General features: G+C 48.4%; 1 protein-coding gene across 1 annotated transcript; it reads left to right on the top strand.

Annotated features, from left to right (window-relative positions):
* Positions 1 to 799: 799 nt before the first annotated feature.
* On the top strand, positions 800 to 3,665 carry LOC142818435 (endogenous retroviral envelope protein HEMO-like). Its single transcript, XM_075897840.1, has one exon. It carries the CDS (start codon positions 1,179 to 1,181, stop codon positions 3,516 to 3,518), a length of 2,340 nt encoding a protein of 779 aa, XP_075753955.1. The 5' UTR covers positions 800 to 1,178; the 3' UTR covers positions 3,519 to 3,665.
* Positions 3,666 to 19,777: the final 16,112 nt, after the last annotated feature.

Here is a 19,777-nt window from a genome sequence, read left to right as displayed (position 1 = left end):
GGAGCTACTGCCTCAGGCTAGCCGAGGGCTGTGCTTAAAGGGACCCGACCCCCACCCCGGACAGACAGTTCTCAGGGGTGCCCCGCTTTCTTGTCTACCTCAATGAGGGACAGCAAAGCAGTCCTGGTTTGGAGTGCCCTGAGTGCCCACACTGAGCACATCACAGCACTCGGCCATCAGCCCGGCTGCACTTGCCACAGGCTGCCATCTGGGGAGAGGGGTCAACCGGGGGGCTGCAGGAGAGGTTCCACCCCGAGGAGCCCGCAGAGCCACCCCAGTCCTCCCCATCGGCACAAAACCCCACCATGATTAAAGAATCCCTGTGAAAGGTGGGAATGCCTGAAGAGTACCGCCTGCCCCCACAGCCGTCTCCTATTAAAGATGCAGCTCCATTTAACCCATTACAACCTGAAGGAGTATGGTTTACAGATGGCAGTGCCAAGCTAGTGAAAGGGAAATGGATAGGGAAGGCTGTAGCAGTCTCAGCAGACACATCTGCTGCACCCCTGACTGTAAACATAGAAGGATCAGCTCAGCTTGCAGAGCTGGCAGCAATCAAACTAGCTTGTGAGGCCGGCGCTAGTACCATTTACACTGACTCCTATGCTGTATGGGCTGGAGCCACCCAGTGGATAACTAACTGGAAGAATAATAACTGGGAAATAGGAAAGCCTGTTTGGGGACTGGAATATTGGAAATGGATATACCAGCATGCAACCCCACATGCCTTAAGCATAGGTCATGTGCCAGCTCACCAAAAGAATAACACCCCGGCTGTACAGCTAAATAACCTAGCAGATACAGCAACACAGATTTTCACTGCCCAGGTGGATTGGGAACGCCTGTACACTTGGCTGCATGAAACCTTGGGACACACAGGAAGTGATGAGCTGGTGCGGCAGGCACATGCCAGAGGGTGGCCTATCACTCACCAACAAGCCAGGGATCTGGTACGAGCTTGCACCCTCTGTGCTGAATTCAGAAAACATATATCAGAAGGACAACGGTTTGCCAGGCTAAGAGATGGGAAAGTGCTATGGGCAACCTGGCAAGTAGATTATATTGGTCCATTACCCACCAGTAAGCAAGGGTGGAAACATGTTTTAACTGGAGTAGAAGTTGTTTCAGGAATTGGGTTTGCTTACCCGACTCGAGTGGCAACAGGATTATCTACAGTCATGGGACTATACCGCTTAATAGCCCTTGTCCCAACACCCCAAGAAATCCAGTCTGACAATGGCTCACATTTTAAAAACAAACTGGTGAATGAGTGGGCCCTCCGCAACGGAGTCCAATGGACCTTTCACCTTCCGTACCGACCTCAGTCTAATGGCATGGTCGAACGCTGGAATGGACTGTTGAAAGCCCACTTGAGGCCCACAGATGGCAAATGGGGAAACAGATTAGATACTGTAGTGCAAAGATTAAACAATCGACAGACTCCTACGGGCAGTCCAATCAGCAAAGGATTTTTCCCTACAGAGAGAATCTCTCCAAGCCCCACTGTACCACTTAAAGATTCCAAATATGCACCTGGAGACACAGTGGTAATTAAACACCCCAGTTTGGGAACACAAACCCGCGTACTGCACTCCTATAAGGGAAAAGGAGTCTGGACCACTGCAGACGCTGGGCTAACACCAATAACCATTACTGAGGCTTGGATTGTATCCAAGACCGGCGAACCTTATGTTTTATCACAGGAAACTGAGGCAATGGTCCCGAACAGTGCTCCAGTCGGATGCATCCCTCCCAATGCCTGTTTGGAATCAGAAAGCCACTATGAACTGTGTATATATATACTGCTTGCTGTCGTGATGTTTGCAATCACCATCAGCTATAGACTATTGAAACAAGACGTGGCACTCCCACTTGCCATGGGTCTCCTTTTCATCCCAACTGCTACTGCTGTACCAGAACATCCACTCAAAAGTGCTATTCAAACCATTGCTTCTGCTGCTGCTGCCACAGATTGCTGGATGTGCACCCTATTGGATTCCTCTACTGGACTGGAAATTGAGTTTGTCCCTCTCAGTCCAAATGACTGGTGGAACAAAAGCGACATCTTCCGATGGGGACCGGTGTGGTTCGATGGCAGCGACTACCGCAGTCCTCAAAATGACTCTGGGGGGAGGTTAAAGGGGTGGCACTGGACATGGCGACGAACGGTATGGAGTAACCCAGTAGAATATGTAACTGGAAACTCTAAAGAAATGTACCCCGTTTGTTTTGAAAGTAAGGAAGGCAGTGGACCTCAGCTAGGTAGCTTTGAGGACCACCAGTGTACCCACATTGCCACTTTCAATAAGAAACTAGGAGCCTGGGATATTTATTCAGACCAGGACACACACCAAGGAACACTTAATTGCTGGGGAAATGTTATTAATGTCTCCCTTGGTCACAGACCCCTGTTTGGCATTAGCAATGCTGCCATTATCCCCTTGAATTTCAGCCAGTACCAGGAAAGCAGTGCCTGGTACAATAATTCCCTTTTTATAGTCCCTAGCACTGGATACATTTACAACCCTACACTGGTAAATGGCAGTAGCCTGCTGCCTGACCAGTGTGCTAAGGCAGACCTCTTGCCACCAGACCAGATCCTACAAGATCTGCTGTTCGCTCTCCAGTGCTCTGTCACTAATAGCAATTATTGTGCTGCATACCATGCTCCAAAGAAGAGACACACAAGAAAGGGATGGTACAAGGGGCCATATTCCCCTATCCTTAACAAAGGGCCTGGACTATTTTTCATTTGTAGGACTAAGGCCTACAAATACCTGCCAGTAGGCTGGATAGGACGGTGCTCTCTGAGACATGCTGTGCCTGGAGGATTAACGGTACACCCACACATTACAGCTCCAAGTATCACAAACCTTGGAAGCTTCTTGCACCGATACAAGAGGAAATTTACTATTAACCCTCTTGTGAGACGTCCCACAGGTTTCCATCGATTTACCCATGCATTCTTGCCCTGGCTTGGAGTAGCTGAACTTGAACAAGCCATAGTAAATGTGTCAGGGCAACTAGAAATAGCTTTCAACCACACTGCAGATGCTCTGGGCCTACTCAATGAGCAGATCCAATCAGTGGCCCGCTTTGCCCTACAAAATAGAATAGCTTTAGATGCAATTTTAGCCCAACAAGGAGGAGTATGTGCTGTGATTAATCAATCTTGTTGTTTCTATGTGAACCACTCAGGGCAGATTGAACAAGATGTATCTGCTATAAAAGATGCAGTTAAAATACTACATGCTGTAGCTAAAGATGGGGAAATCTCATGGCTAAATTGGTTAGCCCAACATTTAGGACTTTCCCTAATTCCTTTCCTGCATTCCATTCTAATCACTGTTTTAACTATTGTAATTGTTATAATCATTTTTTGCATAACCTTGTGTATTGTGAAACGCCTAGTTAATGTAGCTATCTCTTCTGTGCACATTCGATATGCAGCACTAGGAAAAGATCCCGGCCAATTCCTCGATTATGAACCCCTTAATCAGACCATCGGGCATTTTTAGATTCCCCCAAGGTGGGCAAGAGGTGCTGGTATCACCGCCATCTTGTATCCTGGGACGTAGTGTGTCGTATCAGGGGGTGGAATGTAGCCAGACGTGAACCCCCATTTTAACATCCATCTTTGTCTGCTTGAAACCATGCAGGGCACATAAGAGCAGAAAAACAGCATATTCTTTGAAAACCTTGGAGCAGGAGGTTTAGATATGCTGGCTCAGTGACCGTGACCAACTGTAAGCAGAGATAGGAGGGTGGTCAAACTAATTGTTGACCAAGAGGCTGTACATCGTGCCCTTGACTTAACCCATATTGATACGAACACATACCCGTCCATGGGGGAAGGAATCTCCCGCCCAACAAGAACATCCGGCAGTCCTAATTTAGTTATCTTCCTCTCTTACAAGTGTAAATTAACTTGTAACCTGCTTGTAAGAACTGGCACCACAAAACGGACCAGTACAATTTGGCCTCTTAAGATAAGAAAGAGAATACGGGCCCCCAGGGGTATAAAGATGAGTCCAGCAGCACACTTGCTTTGTGTGTCAATCTACCATCTATCTGCTGGTCGGGTTTGGGGTTTGACCTCCCGAGGTTCCAGAGGGGACGCCCACCTCGTATTCGTCTTTCCGAGGAATTGAGAGACCGGCCCTGGCCTGACACGCTGGAGTCGAGAGGCACAGAAGGGGGTAAAAATTGTACCTGGATGTGTCCTTTGCTTAAGTATATATATACATAGTGTTAGAGCTCTTTAAAGATTAAGCTGTCATTTGGTACCATTATTTCTATTTTCTATCTTTACCTTTTTCCTGTAACCACTTTTTAAGATCTATCTATATTTTACTAGTATTTAAGAAATAGAGCAATAGCCATTGTAACCATATGATTTATAAGCTTCTTTAATAAACCTGTAACTGTTTAAGTTTAACCTGACTCCTTCAGTTGCTGTAATAGAATCAAGCACAATTTAAAAGAACTTCAGCCGGTCATAAAGGGACAGACATAGGGAGAGCTTGGGCGTTTGGATCTGTGTCACTCCCAGGTGACAAGATCCGTTGGGGCACCTTTCCAGCCTTTCCCAGGCTGCCCGCTGCGAAGGAACTTTGTGTTCTAGCAGTTAAAATCTAAGGTGTAATAAGCTCTTCCTACACACTGGGGCGTCTGTTAGCCTGTTTGGCTACCCTCTGCGACGGGACCTCGGTCCTAGCAGTAAAGTCACGGACGTTAAACACTCGGGGCTCCTTTCAGCCTTCTGGGCTGCCCACTGCGACGAGACTTCGTGTCTTAGCAGTTGAAGACTTAGGAGACATACCCACACACACTGCCCTGACCGTCGGCTGACAGGCTCATACCCCATTCCTCCCTCACCTCCTTCTACTTACCCCTCCCTAGCCCCCCTTCCTGATGTACAAAATAAAGGACACGTGTGTTCAAAAATAGAAACTCTCTTTAGTGAACAAAATTCGGGGAGACTGGGAAAAGGAGGTGGGAGAGGGGAAGAGAGAGGGTGGGAGAGGGGAGGGCAACTAAAATGATCAGGGGTTTGGAACAGGTCCCATATGAAGAGAGGCTAAAGAGACTGGGACTTTTCAGCTTAGAAAAGACGAGACTGAGGAGGGATATGATAGAGGTCTATAAAAGCATGAGTGGTGTGGAGGGGGTGCATAAAGAAAAGTTCTTCATTAGTTCCTATAATAGAAGGACTAGAGGACACCAAATGAAATGAATGGGTAGCAGGCTTCAAACTAATAACAGAAAGTTCTTCTTCACAAAGCAAATAGTCAACCTGTGGAACTCCTTGCTGCAGGAGGTTGTGAAGGCTATATCTATAACAGAGTTTAAAGAGAAGTTAGATCAAGTCATGGAGGTTGGGTCCATGGAGTGCTATTAGCCAGGGGGTAGAAATGGTGTCCCTGGCCTCTGTTTGTGGAAGGCTGGAGATGGATGGCACGAGACAAATGGCTTGGTCATTGTCTTCGATCCATCCCCTCCAGGGTACCTAGTGTTGGCCGCTGTCGGCAGACAGGCTACTGGGCTAGATGGACCTTTGGTCTGACCCAGTACGGCCATTCTTATGTTTTTATGTTCTAAGCTCAGGGCTCAGGGTCGGGGTCTCACTCGACCACCTTGATTTTCATGCAAACCTGCTCCTGGGTGGCCAGGCTGGCAGCTATCCTGCCCTAGACGGCCACTTTCCTGTGCCTAGTGCGGCAGTCGTGGACTTTGGAGGCTTCCCCCCAAACCTGGATGAGGTCCACGATCTCTGCACTAGACCAGGCGGGCGCCCGCCTATTGCGGCCCCGGGCAGGGAGCCGCCAGCCTGGTCCCGGGAAGAGGCAGAGGGCTGGGTGGCAGCGGGTGGCTGGCTCGTGCCGTGCCAGGTGCAGGGTCTGCTGGCTGGGTGCTGGCAGGCTTGCACCTGGCACGGGCACCGTAGCCAGCCCGTGCCCCTTTAAGGGCTCCGGGGCCGGGAGGGGGGCAGACGAGTTTCCCTGGCTTGGCCCAGAGTGGCCACCAGGGCAAGCTGGGGAGGGCTAGCCTCCCACTAGTTCGAATTAAGTGGCTACACAGCCCTTAATTTGAACTACTTTATTCGAACTAGGCGTTAGTCCTCGTAGAATGAGGTTTACCTAGTTCGAATTAAGCCCTCCGCTAGTTCGAATTAAGTTCCAACTAGCCGTTTGTATGTGTAGCGCCTATCAAAGTTAATTCGAACTAACGTCTGTTAGTTTGAATTAACTTTGTAGTGTAGCCATACCCTAAAAGAGTATCAGTCTATTGGGGTGTGTCTAGACTACAGGGTTTTGTCGACAAAACTATACCTGCATCTACACTGCCACTGAGTTCTGTCGACATAACGTCAACAGAACTCAGCAGTTTTGTCGACGGCTGTAAACCTCATTCTCTGAGGAATATCGCCTTTTGTCAATGGAGTTCTGTCAACAGAAGGCGTTATTGCAGCTACACTGTCCTTTGCGTCTACACTGTCATGTCGACAAAGCGGCTTGCTTTGTCGACAGAACTGGATGTAGTCTAGACGCTCTTTGTCGACAGAAGCTTTGTTGACAGTATCTGGCAACAAAATTTCTGTTGACAAAAGCCTGTAGTCTAGACATACCCTTGATGATTTTTTTAAATCTCAGTTTTCTAAATCTTGCATGTCCCATGAGGACTGACATAACTCACATGTGGAGGGCTTTATTAATTACTAGCAGAAATACCCGGCATCGCCCGTGGAAAATATAGTAAAAGATGTGTTGAAGCAAAAAACCGCTCCTCTCTGTTTAGGCAGCTAACAAACAGCTTTATTCATTAATAAAGCACAGCATGAGCCAAACATGGTCCCAGCAGAGCCGGGCCCAGTGAGGCTGCTAATACAATCAATCCTAGTATCTTTATACCCTTAGCCAAACAGTCTGACATCAGGGCATCCAATTACAGAAATCATCAATTAAACTAGGAAAAACAAAGCCTTATCAGCAAGATGGCGGACAGGTACGAGGGAGTACCTCTCCTGTCTAAACCAGCCCAATTAACACATACCAATAGCCCATCCTGTAGGCCTCTTCTCACGGGGTCACAGAAAGTTCACTCTGGTCTACGTGCTTGAGAGAAAAGCTGAAATGGTTTCTGATATACAAGATGGCTTCTAGCTAAATATGAAAATGGTTTCTACAGCTTCTACAACTCCCCCCTTTTAGCCTTTTAAAGGCTAACCTTGAAACCATTTTACATCTCTATTTCCATTAAAGTATTTATGTACATTTTTTTGTTCCTTTCTCTGCTCATCCTATTTTAACATCACGAGTTCCACATTCCCTTTGGTAAGAGTCTGTCTTGTGTTTTCCAGAATACAAGAAATACAGCATTTGATTAACAAGAAACAGCAATAAACACAAAAGAATATAGCCAATACTAGAACTATTCCTTGCAAAATCCAAGTTCCCACATGTCCAAACCAGCCTCCCAACCACCCCCAGAGGGTCCAACCTTCCTCCTGTCTTGGGCTTTCTACAGTTCTTTCAATCTCTGAGGCATCTTCCTCTACTTCCTTGCTGGTGTCAGTGATACACACAGTATTCTCTTCCTACTAAGGCACAAACCCCGCCCTTACTAGCCAGGATGTAGTCTAGGGCCATTCGGTTTTGGCTTTTTCCCACCCTGGCTCCGGACCCATTACATGTCCAGCAGTACTCTCCAATTGGGGTCAGGGCTAGGCGGATATACCCTGGGTTAGTAAACCCTTTATCCTGCCAAGTATCATTTGGCTTAGTTCCCTAAACAGTGTGCCATTCATTTGAGTGTTGTTCAGTGGGACTGGAATCATTGGGATGCCTCCTTCTGAATGTACAGGACTGTGAGCACATATCCAGCAACCTGTGGAATTAAATTCTTGGGAAACTTGGTTCATTAAAAGCATAAACACATTTGAACCATATAGGTTATAACTGCTAGTTTTAAAAACAAGATTAAGCATAAGCTTAACATGAATTGTTTGTCCAGCCTCATGCTGGCTGTTCTTCAGGACTTCGTAGTTTGCTTCACCAATCGCTGGCAGGTTCTTCTGGGCTGCAGCTGGTACCTTGCCCTCGGTCTTTCAGGATCGTCTGCTTCTGGGCCTGGATTGCCGGTACCAGGTCTGCGCTGATCCCCGTCTACTTCTGGACCTGGGTTTCTGGTACCAGGTCTGCGCTGATCCCTGTCTGCTTCTGGACCTGGGTCTCTGGTACCAGGTCTGTGGTGCTCCTTGTTGGGGCCAACCTCTGTAGGGGCTGGAACTGGTTTGCAGTGAGAGGTGTGAATCCAGGCGGGCAATCCCTCGCACTTTACAGCAGTATGGGTGGTCAGAAGGACTTGGTAGGGACCCTTTCACCTGGGTTCCAGGGCAGTCTTCTGCTGGTGAACCTTCACGCAAACCCAGTCTCCTGGTTGTAGTTTAAGGCACGGCTCAGTCGGGGCCTCCTGGAAGGCGTCCTTAACCTGTGAATGATAGGACTGTACACACCTCAGAAGTTCCTGACAATACTTGACTAGGCTTCTTTTAACAAGTGTGGCATCAGCCAGGTCAATTTCTGGGCTGCTTAACAGTCTCATAGGTTGGCCGCATGCAATTTCATGTGGACTGAGTCCAGTTTTCCGATTAGGAGTGGCTCTCATGCTCATTAGGGCAATCGGAAGTGCTACTATCTATGTTAAGCCAGGGTTCTCACATATTTTAGCAAGTTTGTTCTCTAAAATCCTGTTTCATCTTTCTACTGCTCCTGCGCTCTCCGGGTGTCACGCACAGTGCAGTGCTTGTCTGATAGAGTAGTGCTTTGCCAGTTTTTGAACAATTTGTCCAGTAAAGTGGGTACCTCTATCACTGGAGATCACAAGGTGCATTCCCCACGATGGGATATAATGGTTTAGAAGTCTCTTTGCCACTGTGATGGCATCAGCTTTCCTGCAGGGATAAGCTTCTACCCATCCCGAAAACAAGCAAACAATAACCAGCACATATTCAAAAGATTGACATTTAGGCAATTGAATAAAGTCCATTTGTAAACTCAGAAATGGTCCCAAAGGCGGAGGTCTGGTTGCTGGAACTGTCTTTACAGGTTTACCCACGTTGTGGGCTTGGCAGACAGGGCAAGCCAGACAGTAATCTTGGGCTGCTTGGGAGAATTTGGGAGCAAACCAATTTTGCTTTAGGATTGCCACCATCCCCCCTTTGCCAATGTGTGACAATCCATGGAGCACGGAGGCAAGGTGAGGTAGCAAGACCACTGGGGCAACAATGCGGCCGTCAGAGCTGCGCCACAAATGGTCTGGGTGCAAGATGCACCCTGACAGTCTCCACTCCTGCTTTGCCTTTATGCACTGTCTGCAGTGGTCTGCCACTGTCAGAAGCTCCTCTAAGGGTTTAGTTTCCCAGCCAATGGTTATCTGTTTTAACAGGGTCTGGATAGCTGGATCCAGTCCAGTAACAAAAGTGGCACCCAGCGCCTGCTTGGCAGTGTCAGCTGGGTTTTCAATGCCAGAGTGCCTTTCAAACACTTTAGTAAGCCTTTCCAAATAGGCACCTGGTGATTCATTTTCTTCCTGTTTGCAGGTGCTAATTTTAACCCAATTCGGAAGTTTGGGAAAGACTTGAAGGATACTATCAAGCAGTCCATTTCTAGCTCGGGTGAGAGCCTCTTTATTAGCTGCTAAATCTGGGTCTCCTGAAATAGGTTCAGATGGCCAGCCTGCCTTCTCTAAAATCTTTTTACGCTTATCATCAGGCAGAATCACTCTCAAAAGCAGATCAAGGTCTTGCCAGTTAGGATCATAAGACCGTATTACTAGTGCCAGTTCTGCTTTAAATTTTACCGGGTCCTCTTCTACTGAGGGAAAATCTTTGGCCATGGCGTGTAATTCGGTTTTGGTCCAGGGTTGGTAAACCCGCATACGCCCCCCTTGTGGGTTTGGGACTTCCCGTAAAGGATAAGCGGCGACGGGGCTATTATTCCCCACCTCAATACGTGTCACTGATCGTTGTCCCTTAGGAGTTGCTGGCTGGAGGAGAATAGTGCTTCCCCCAGAAATCTGATATGTAATCGGGAACACCCCTGTTCCCTGTTTTTCCCTATCAGTCACAGCCTGGCTTCCTGAAGCTACTTGGGGCTCGGGAGCTGAAAGTGGGTCTGGTACTGGCGGGGGATTCCACGCGGGGCACAGGACATCATTCATGTCATCCTGTGAATCGGGGTTTGGGAGACAAGGATACAATTGCCCAATAGGTGGTGCACTAGGCTTAGTTATCACTGCTTTTGATTGAGTGCTAGCCTCTTTCAGCAGTTTAATCTGTGTTTGCAGTTTTTCCTGAGTATCTTTGAAGCTTCTTAATTGAGATTCTTTCTGCCTTTTAAAGGTTTCCTCATACCATGGTAGATAGGCAGACCATTGCAGATCGGGAGTTTTCGCTCCACGACCCTCAAGAGCCCCCCTTAAATGTAAAATTTTAGTTACATCAAAAGTCCCTTTCAATGGGAATTGCAATTTTGGGTCATTTTGTGTATACAAATTCCATTTATCTAAAAACTTGCAAGTATTTTTCCCATAGTGGGTATACATAAAGAAAGCCGGACTGTCCTTAGAAGACACTGGAATTCCTGTAGACTGACCTACCCCCATTTTCTGCACGCGCGCTTAATTCTGTAAGACACCGAACCAAAGTCCGCCTGCTTACACCATATTCTGCAAGTCACCGAATCAGGATCCGCCTGCTTGCTCTGCGAGTCACTGAATCAGGATCCGCCTGCTCGCTCTGCGAGTCACCGAATCAGGATCCGCCTGCTCGCTCTGCGAGTCACCGAATCAGGATCCGCCTGCTCGCTCTGCGAGTCACCGAATCAGGATCCGCCTGCTCGCTCTGCGAGTCACCGAATCAGGATCCGCCTGCTCGCTCTGCGAGTCACCGAATCAGGATCCGCCTGCTCGCTCTGCGAGTCACCGAATCAGGATCCGCCTGCTCGCTCTGCGAGTCACCGAATCAGGATCCGCCTGCTCGCTCTGCGAGTCACCGAATCAGGATCCGCCTGCTCGCTCTGCGAGTCACCGAATCAAGAATTCACCTGCTCGCACTGGTCCCCCCCCTTTTTGTTGCGAAGCACTGGACTCAAGGTCCACCTGCCTCGCAGGGGTTTCCAGCACCTGCCCCAGCCCGGCAGAACACCACGTCCTGGCGCCTGGAGACAGCCTGGCGGAATGGGGCACTATGGCCTGGGGTTAGCCTCAGAGGTCAGTACTACGCCCACAAATAACAGAGAGAGACAGCAAAGCTTCCCCACAGTTCCGTGTGCCGAGAGAGAGTAATGGCACCACACCAGCTTTTAGCATCCGAACACAGAGGGTCCAGCGCATGGCTGCCTCACTAGAGACACCGGTGTGCCCTTTTGGAACTGTGACACATAAGACAGGCCTCATAGACAAAGACAGACACAGACAGACAAAAATGTTAGCCGCTCCACAAAATTGAATTCCGTAGCTCCCCTTACCCCGATGGCCGGCCGTCACTCCAAATCCCAAGCCCTCACTAGGAGATTTCGTAACAGGTATCTCCTTACCTTCTATTGAGCGCTCTGAGAGGTTTGGAAGTGGAGTGCCGGTCCGTCCGTAGGGGCAAGTGGCGCATTAGGAATCTCGGTGGAACCTCCAAATTGTCGAAGCAAAAACACGCTCCTCTCTGTTTAGGCGGCTAACAACTGATTGCTTTATTGATCAGTAAAGCAAAGTGAGCCAAACGTGGTCCCAGCAAAGTCAGGCCCAGTAAAGCTGCTAATACAATCAATCCTAGTATCTTTATACCCTTAGCCAAACAGTCTGACGTCAGGGCATCCAATTACAGAAATCATCAATTAGACTTGGAAAAACAAAGCCTTATCAACAAGATGGCGGACAGGTACGAGGGAGTACCTCTCCTCTCTGAACCAGCCCAATTAACACATACCAATAGCACCTCTGTCTTGGCCTGGCACATGGGGTGATAGAAAGTTCACTCTGGCCTACGTGCAAAGGCTAAAAGCTGAAATGGTTTCTGTTATACAAGATGGCTTCTAGCTAAATATGAAATGGCTTCTACAAAGGTAATTAACTGTTAACTGTTGACATGTAAATACTGCTCAGGAGGGAATCCGAGGTGTGGTTATGTAAATCCCATTCAGCTAGGGCTGATGGAAGGTCAGTGTTGGAATGGAATGTAGAGAAGTGTATATAACTTGGGACTGTTGTGGGGGTAACTAATCACGCTACCCCTAAATGTGGGAACTGTAAAACATGCCACCAGTGCTTGCAGGAGAGACACCACCATCATGCAAAAGCGACAAAGAGTCCTGTGGCACCTTATAGACTAACTGAAGTGTAGGAGCATAAGCTTTCGTGGGCAAAGACCCACTTCGTCAGATGCCCACGAAAGCTTATGCTCCTACACTTCAGTTAGTCTATAAGGTGCCACAGGACTCCTTGCCGCTTTTGCAGATTCAGACTAACACGGCTACCCCTCTGATACTTACCACCATCATGGTAAGAGGTCCCTGAGGAACAAGCCTCCCCCCTTCCAGAGTTGAGTGAACAGAGCTGGGGGAAAGGTTAAAAGGTTTGAGTCAGCCTGCTTCACACCTGTCAGGTGTGAGCTATAAGACTGGCCCAGCCTGCACCTTTCCCTCTTTGTTTTAAGGACAGACCTAAAGCAGACTCCATGAGGAGTCTTTTTCTTTTGTTAGTCCACTGAAAGCTGGATTCATTTGCTAGTCCAGCTGGTGGCTAAAGAGTTGAAATCACTGGTTTGGCTGAGTGCCAGACCTATTGCAGCCAGTGAAGTGGCAGCAACCAGCGGCGGGGTGTGGCGCGGCAGCAGGCGAGGAATGGCAGCAGGTGTCCAGAGGCGTGGAATGAGACAGCTGGTGGAGCGTGGCGGAGTTTCGTATAAGGTGCCCCCTATCTAACCCCCCACCCCCATTTCCACCCAGGTTGGGAGGTGAAACCCTGTGGGTGAACTTTGGGACTCTGGGTGGCACGGACCAGGGACAGAGACCTTTGGGTTGTTGGACTTTTTTGGACTTCAGGTGATTCTTGGCTGGGGTGGGGGCTTGGCTCATGTTTGGGTTATGAACTCTGTTTGGTGTTTTCCCCAAGCTAATGCCATGTGACTTCTCTCTCTGTTTCATTAAATGTTTCTTTCCTACACACAGACTCAGTGCTTGCGAGTGGGGAAGCATTGCCTCTCAGAGGCACCCAGGGGTGCGTGAATTTCCCAGATTACTGGGTGGGGGCTCGAGCCGGTTCTGTGTGAGATGGACCCCTAGATATTGAACCCAGCCCTGGTTACTGCCAGGCCTACCCGGCAGAAGGGTTACACTTTACAATAAGAGATTGGTCATCAATACTTTTAGCATGTTGTCCAGCTCTGCTGCTAACTGTGCAGGAAGTGGAGTCTCTTGTAGCCTCAGGGTGACTTTCTGGTTCCCCACTCCCCTCAGTCCAACTTTGCTACTTCCTACTTTGTGATAGCACCTGGGACACTGTCTCCTTTCTGACCAGTGACTTGTCCTGTTTGAGAGAGAGAGTGGTGTGAAAAGACAGTTTATTGAACCAGCTGTGACATTCACCCCATCGAACAAGATACACATTTGAAACGCATGTTAAACGTTTCCCAAAGTTTCATGCTCCTGAAAGCTGGCTGTACTTGGTCACCTCCCTAGCAGCCCTTCCATATAGGAAGCAGGCCATGGCCACAGTGCTAGTTCACCTAGCCTCAGCTCACTAGTAACAAACCACATGTATTGTAACCCTTGCAGAGGGCAGGCTTGAAAGATTACAAGCAGCACTTAGCACCTGGGTTTTCAATGACTGAAATATGTCCATTGGAGATCACCACAGCAACAATGATGGAGTCGGATACACAATAAATATCCAAGTGTGTTGGCATGGACTTAGAAAACCCATTGAGATTAAGCAGGGTATTGTGTTTAATTTAGCATGTCCTTACTTCTGTGCATAAGGCTAGCCAGCCCTTCCCTTGGCTGGCAGAGCTGGGGCGCTGATTGCATGGGCATAGTTGGGGGGGGCAAGAGGGGCATTTCCTCCCCCCACCAACTTCAAGCCTGTGACAGCTGCAGAATTCCCTCCCCCATGCATGGCCCTGTTGTCCTAAATCAGGGGTGGGCAATAATTTTTGACCAGGGACCACTTCAGAAATTTTTCTCCTGGGAAGGGGAGGGGCGTCAGGTGGAAGGGGCAGGGCCAGGACACTTCCCTGCTTCCCAACCCACAAACCCAGACTGGTCTGGGGGTGGAGGAGCATGCAAAGTCTTTGCGCCCCCCCCCCCCCCCCCCCGAGAGAACCACCAGCTGTTATGAACAGCTGGCGGTTCCCTCTATGCGCCCCTGCCCCTGGCAGTGGGAAGAGACTTTGCACACTGCCCCCTGCTGCCCCCAGGTCAATCAGGGCCTGGGAAGGGGGAGCACGTGAAGCCTGCAAGGGAGCTCTGCACTTAGTCACCTGCCAGCTGAGCAGCAGCTGGCAGTTGACTTAAGCGCTGAGCCCCTCGCAGGGTTGGAGGAGACTTCGCGTTCTCCCCCTGACCCTAGGCCCTGATTGACCTGGGGGCAGGGGAGCATGGTTTGAAGTCACCTCCCATCCTGCAAGGAGCGTGTGGTGCTTCTAAGTGCTGCATTCTCCTTGCAGGGCGGGAGGAGACTTTGCATGCTTCCCCCCCCCCCCCCCTCCAGGCCCTGATTGAGCAGGGGAAGCAGCAGGGCCTCTGTGGGCCACATCAACTTGCTTGGTGGGCCGTATCTGGCACCTGGAGACCTTTTTACCCACCCCTGTCCTAAATGAAGCTGTCCCTCCAAGCGTAGGCATCATTTTACTTCTATATTTGATTCTTATACCCTTCATCTTTGAAAGACTGATGCATCAGTGAGATGTACAATGACCAAGGCAGCGCCAACACCCTCCTCCATCCATCCAGCGATAGATTGCACACAGGCATCTTAATATCACTAATTCAGCAAGGAATTCAAACACATTCCTAATTTTAAACTCATGAGTAGATCTAATCACCTCACTGGGATTGTATGCGTGCCTGAAGTTAGACACATGATCATGCTTAAGTACCTTGCTCAATTAGTGCCTAGACAGAGAAATATCATTGGTCAACCAGCAACCTGTACCTAGTAGGTTGAAGGTTTCCATTGCTTGTTGTTCAAGGTTCATAGGCAAAGAAGTGGTTGTATTTCCACAAGTTAGATGTGAACTGTTAGAGCTCAGAAGAGCTGGTGTAATAAGGTAAGGTGAGATTAGCTGTGTTTTTCCTGGCTGAGCAGACAACTGCTAGGGATTCATGAAAATGTGTGCATGTTGTGAATTGTATCCCAAATCATCCCATTGGAAAGTGGGTTGTTCAGCCCTCTAACTCCTGTGACACATCTACTTCCTGAATGGCTGACTTTTTAAAAACAGAACAGCAAATGGCGATAACATACTACAAATAATGAAGAGTCAAAGGCATTAGCTATGCTTGCAAACCCAGTACTAATAGTAGTAGATGTAATTCACCACTGGTGGAAGCTGCAGTGTATATATATATCCCATAAAAGATATCTGAACTCTGTCTACACTACAACTTCCACTGCTACAGCTCTTGGAGCTGCCTACACCAGCAATGAATGATAGCTACAGAGTTTGCTAATGCAGAAGCAGCCACAAGTGAATGATTTAGAACATACAAACGGCCATACTGGGTCAGACCAAAGGTCCATCTAGCCCAGTATCCAGTCTTCTGACAGTGGTCAATGCCAGGTGCCCCAGAGGGAGTGAACAGAACAGGGAATCATCAAGTGATCCCTCCCCTGTCACCCATTCCCAGCCTCTGACGAAGAGAGGCTAGAGACATCATCCCTGCCCATCCTGGTTAATAAATTCATGGAGGTTGGGTCCATCAATACTTATCTAGTTCTTTTTTGAACCCTGTTAGAGTCCTGGTCTTCACAACATCCTCTGGCAAGGAGTTCCACAGGTTGACTGAGTGCTACATGAAGAAAAACTTCCTTTTGTTTGTTTAAACCTGCTGCCTATTAATTTGTTGAACAGATGATGGACACTAATATCAGACTACGGGTTGTTAGCATGTTGTACTTAAAAGAAGTACTCGGGATCTTTTTCAGGGGGATAAGGCAACATGCCACATTTATTGATCACACATAGAATAATCAACAGTTATCATATGCATATGATATATATATATATGTCACTCATGCACACACACACACACACACACACACACACACACACACGCACACTCCGTCTTGCTGTTGTTACCAACGAGTTGCTCCCCTTAACTGCACTGGCCAGGTGAGTTAGATGGGGGAGGGGTGGAGCTGGGCTTCTGCCGATCCGGATCGATGCTCTGATGGTGACAAGACGAAACCCAGGGTCCTCTGCAAGACACCTCACTTTTATAGCATCCCTCTCATATGCAAATATATCCCAGATTCAAACTCTGGGTCTGTGTCCATTGGTCCCTTTGTGCTGCAGAGAGGGTGTTTTCCAGAGAAGGTGCCTGCTTCTAATCCCCAAAGCCATCAATATGTCTGCTCTTCTATCTTGAGCCCACTTGACACCTTGGGTCTGGCTTCCACCCCCTCTTCAACTGGTGTAGCTGTCTGGAGGTGCTTGGCTCCCAAGTCTTACTCATTCACACCTCATTCATTCAACAGGGCAATTGATTACAGAGTGGGGGAAAGAAAGTGGGGGGAAAATCTTATTCTGCTACAAGTTTTCTATATAGGGTTCTAATACAAAGTTACAAGGTTATACGGATTTAGGTGTTACAAGGTTATATGGATTAATACAAAGTTACAAGGTTATATGGAGAGGCACAATGTCAAGTCATATGAAGCAATATATAATACATAGATTTATCTACAAGCAAATACATACAAATAGTGAAAACTAGTGTAGGAATGAGGCTCCCTCACCAACAGGAGAACGAACAACGTCTCTTTCACAATGAACAATTGTCCCAGACACTGAAAGAGGTATTTTCAGCCTGAGGAATGTAGGTTTCATTTTACCCCTGAACAGATTCTCCATGTGCTTTGGAATTTCTGTTTTTTATATCCCTCTGACCTAGAATCCTAGGGCTGGAAGAGACCTCAGAAGGCCATCAAGTCCAGCCCCCTGCCCAAGGCAGGACCAACCCCAACTAAATCAACCCAGCCAGGGCTTTGTCAAGGTGGGACTTAAACCTCTAGGGATGGAGATTCCACCATCTCCCTAGGGAAACTCATTCCAGTGCTTCTCCACACTCCTAGGGAAATATTCTTTCCTAATATCCAACCTAGACCTCCCCCACTGCAACTTGAGCCCATTGCTCCTTGTTCTGCCATCTGTCACTACTGTGAACAGCCTCTCTCCAGCCTCTGTGGAACCTCCCTTCAGGAAGTTGAAGGCTGCTCTCAAATCCCCCCTCACTCTTCTCTTCTGCAAACTAAATAAGCCCAAATCCCTCAGCCTCTCTTCATAGGTCATGTGCTCCAGCCCCATAATCATTTTGGTTGCCCTCTGCTGGACCCTCTCCGATGCATCCACACCCTTTTTGTAGTGGGGGGCCCAGAACTGGACACAATACTCCAGATGTGGCCTCACCAGAGCCGAATAAAGGGGAATAATGACTTCTCTGGATCTGCTGGAAATACTCCTCCTAATGCAACCTAATATGCCATTAGCCTTCTTGGCTACAAGGGCACACTATTGACTCGTATCCAGCTTCTCATCCACTGTAACCCCCAGGTCCTTTTCTGCAGAACTACTACTTAACCGGTTGGTCCCCAGCTTGTACCAATGCTTGGGATTCTTCCGTCCCACGTGCAGGACTCTACACTTGCCCTTGTTGAACCTCATCAGATTTCTTTTGGCCCAATCCTCCAATTTGTCTAAGTCACTCTGGACCCTATCTCTGCCCTTAAGCATATCTACATCTCCCCCCAGCTTAGTGTCATCTGCAAACTTGCTGAGGGTGCAATCCATCCCCTCATCCGGGTCATTAATAAAGATGTTGAACAAAACCGGCCCTAGAACTGATCCTTGAGGCGCCCCGCTAGAAACCGACCCCCAACCTGACATCGAGCCGTTGATCAATACCTGTTGGGCCCGACGGTCTAGCCATCTTTCTATCCATTTTACAGTCCGTTTATCCAATCCACATTCCCTTAACTTGCTGGCAAGTATATTTGTGGGAAACAGTATCAAAAACTTTGCTAAAGTCAAGGTATATAACATCCACTGACTTCCCCATGTCCACCGAGCCAGTTACCTCATCATAGAAACTAATCAGATTGGTCAGGCACGACTTGCCCTTGGTGAATCCATGCTGACTATTCCTGATCACTTTCCCCTCTTCCAAATGCTTCAAAATGGATTCCTTGAGGATCCCTCCATGATTTTTCCAGGGACTGAGGTAAGGCTGACTGGTCTGTAGTTCCCTGGATTGTCCTTCTTCCCTTTTTTGAAGATGGGCACTACATTTGCCTTTTTCCAATCATCCAGGATCTCTCCTGATCTCCACGAGTTTTCAAAGATAATGGCCAAAGGCTCTGCAATGACATTTGCCAACTCCCTCAGTACCCTCGGATGCATTAAATCCGGACCCAGGGATTTGTGTATGTTTAGCTTTTCTAATTAGTTCTTAACCTGTTCTTTCCCCACCAAGGGCTGTCCACCTCCTTCCCATACTGCGTTGCTTAGTGCATTTGTCTGGGAGCTGACCTTGTCCGTGAATACAGAGGCAAAGAAAGCATTGAGTACTTCAGCTTTTCCCACATCATCTGTCACTAGGTTACCTCCCTCATCCAGTAAGGGCCCCGCACCCTCTGATCACCCTCTTATTGGTAACATGCCTGCTGTAGAAACCTTTCTTGTTACCCTTCACATCCCTTGCTAGCTGCAATTCCAATTGCGCTTTCGCCTTCCTGATAACTCCCCTGCATTCTCAAGCAATGTATTTATACTCCTCCCTAGTCATCTGTCGAAGCTTACAAGAAGTGGAAACTTGCTTTTTGTGTTTAAGCTCACCAAGGATTTCCCCGGTAAGCCAATCTGGTCGCCTACTATATTTGCTTTTCTTACTGTGCATCAGGATGGTTTCTTCCTGTGCCTTCAATAAGGGTATGTCTACACTGCCACCCTAGCTCGAACTAGGGTGGCTAATGTAGGCATTCGAACTTGCAAATGAAACCCAGGATTTAAATATCCCGGGCTTCATTTGCATGTTCCCGGGTGCCGCCATTTTTAAATGCCTGTAGTTCGAACTACCTGCCCGCAGCTACATGTGGCACAGACTAGGTAGTTGAAATTAAAGCTCCTAATTCGAACTACCGTTATTCCTCCTGCAAGGCACATTGCCTTAACAGCCGGGTCTGTTGCGTGCTGGCAACTTCCTTCCCCCTGCTGCCTGCCTGGGAGGAGGGAGGGAGTAGGAGTCCTGGGACTGCGTGCAAGTTCCAACTGCTCAGGAAGTGCACGTGGCTGCCTCGGGGAACGGAGGAGCAGGGCGCATGTGTTTCCTGAGCAGTTGGAATTGGCGTGCAGTCCCAGGACTCCTACGCCTCTCCATGCCGTACACAGAGCGGCCGGTTGGCCGGCTGTGATCTGCACTCGGCCACAGTGGGCCACACTTTAGTATTTTTTTAAAATGGAGTGGCGGGCTGCAAAAAATTTCGATTGGGCCACATATGGCCCGCCAGA

Source organism: Pelodiscus sinensis, chromosome 15 (genome assembly GCF_049634645.1).
Source record: "Pelodiscus sinensis isolate JC-2024 chromosome 15, ASM4963464v1, whole genome shotgun sequence".
Lineage (NCBI taxonomy): Eukaryota > Metazoa > Chordata > Testudines > Trionychidae > Pelodiscus > Pelodiscus sinensis.
The sequence above is the reverse complement of the archived record's forward strand: the minus strand, read 5'-3'. Positions and strand labels throughout refer to the sequence as shown.

Bases quoted from the DNA above. Each gene is read 5' to 3' on its own strand.
- LOC142818435 (XM_075897840.1), top strand. From the start codon at position 1,179: ATGGGACTATACCGCTTAATAGCCCTTGTCCCAACACCCCAAGAAATC.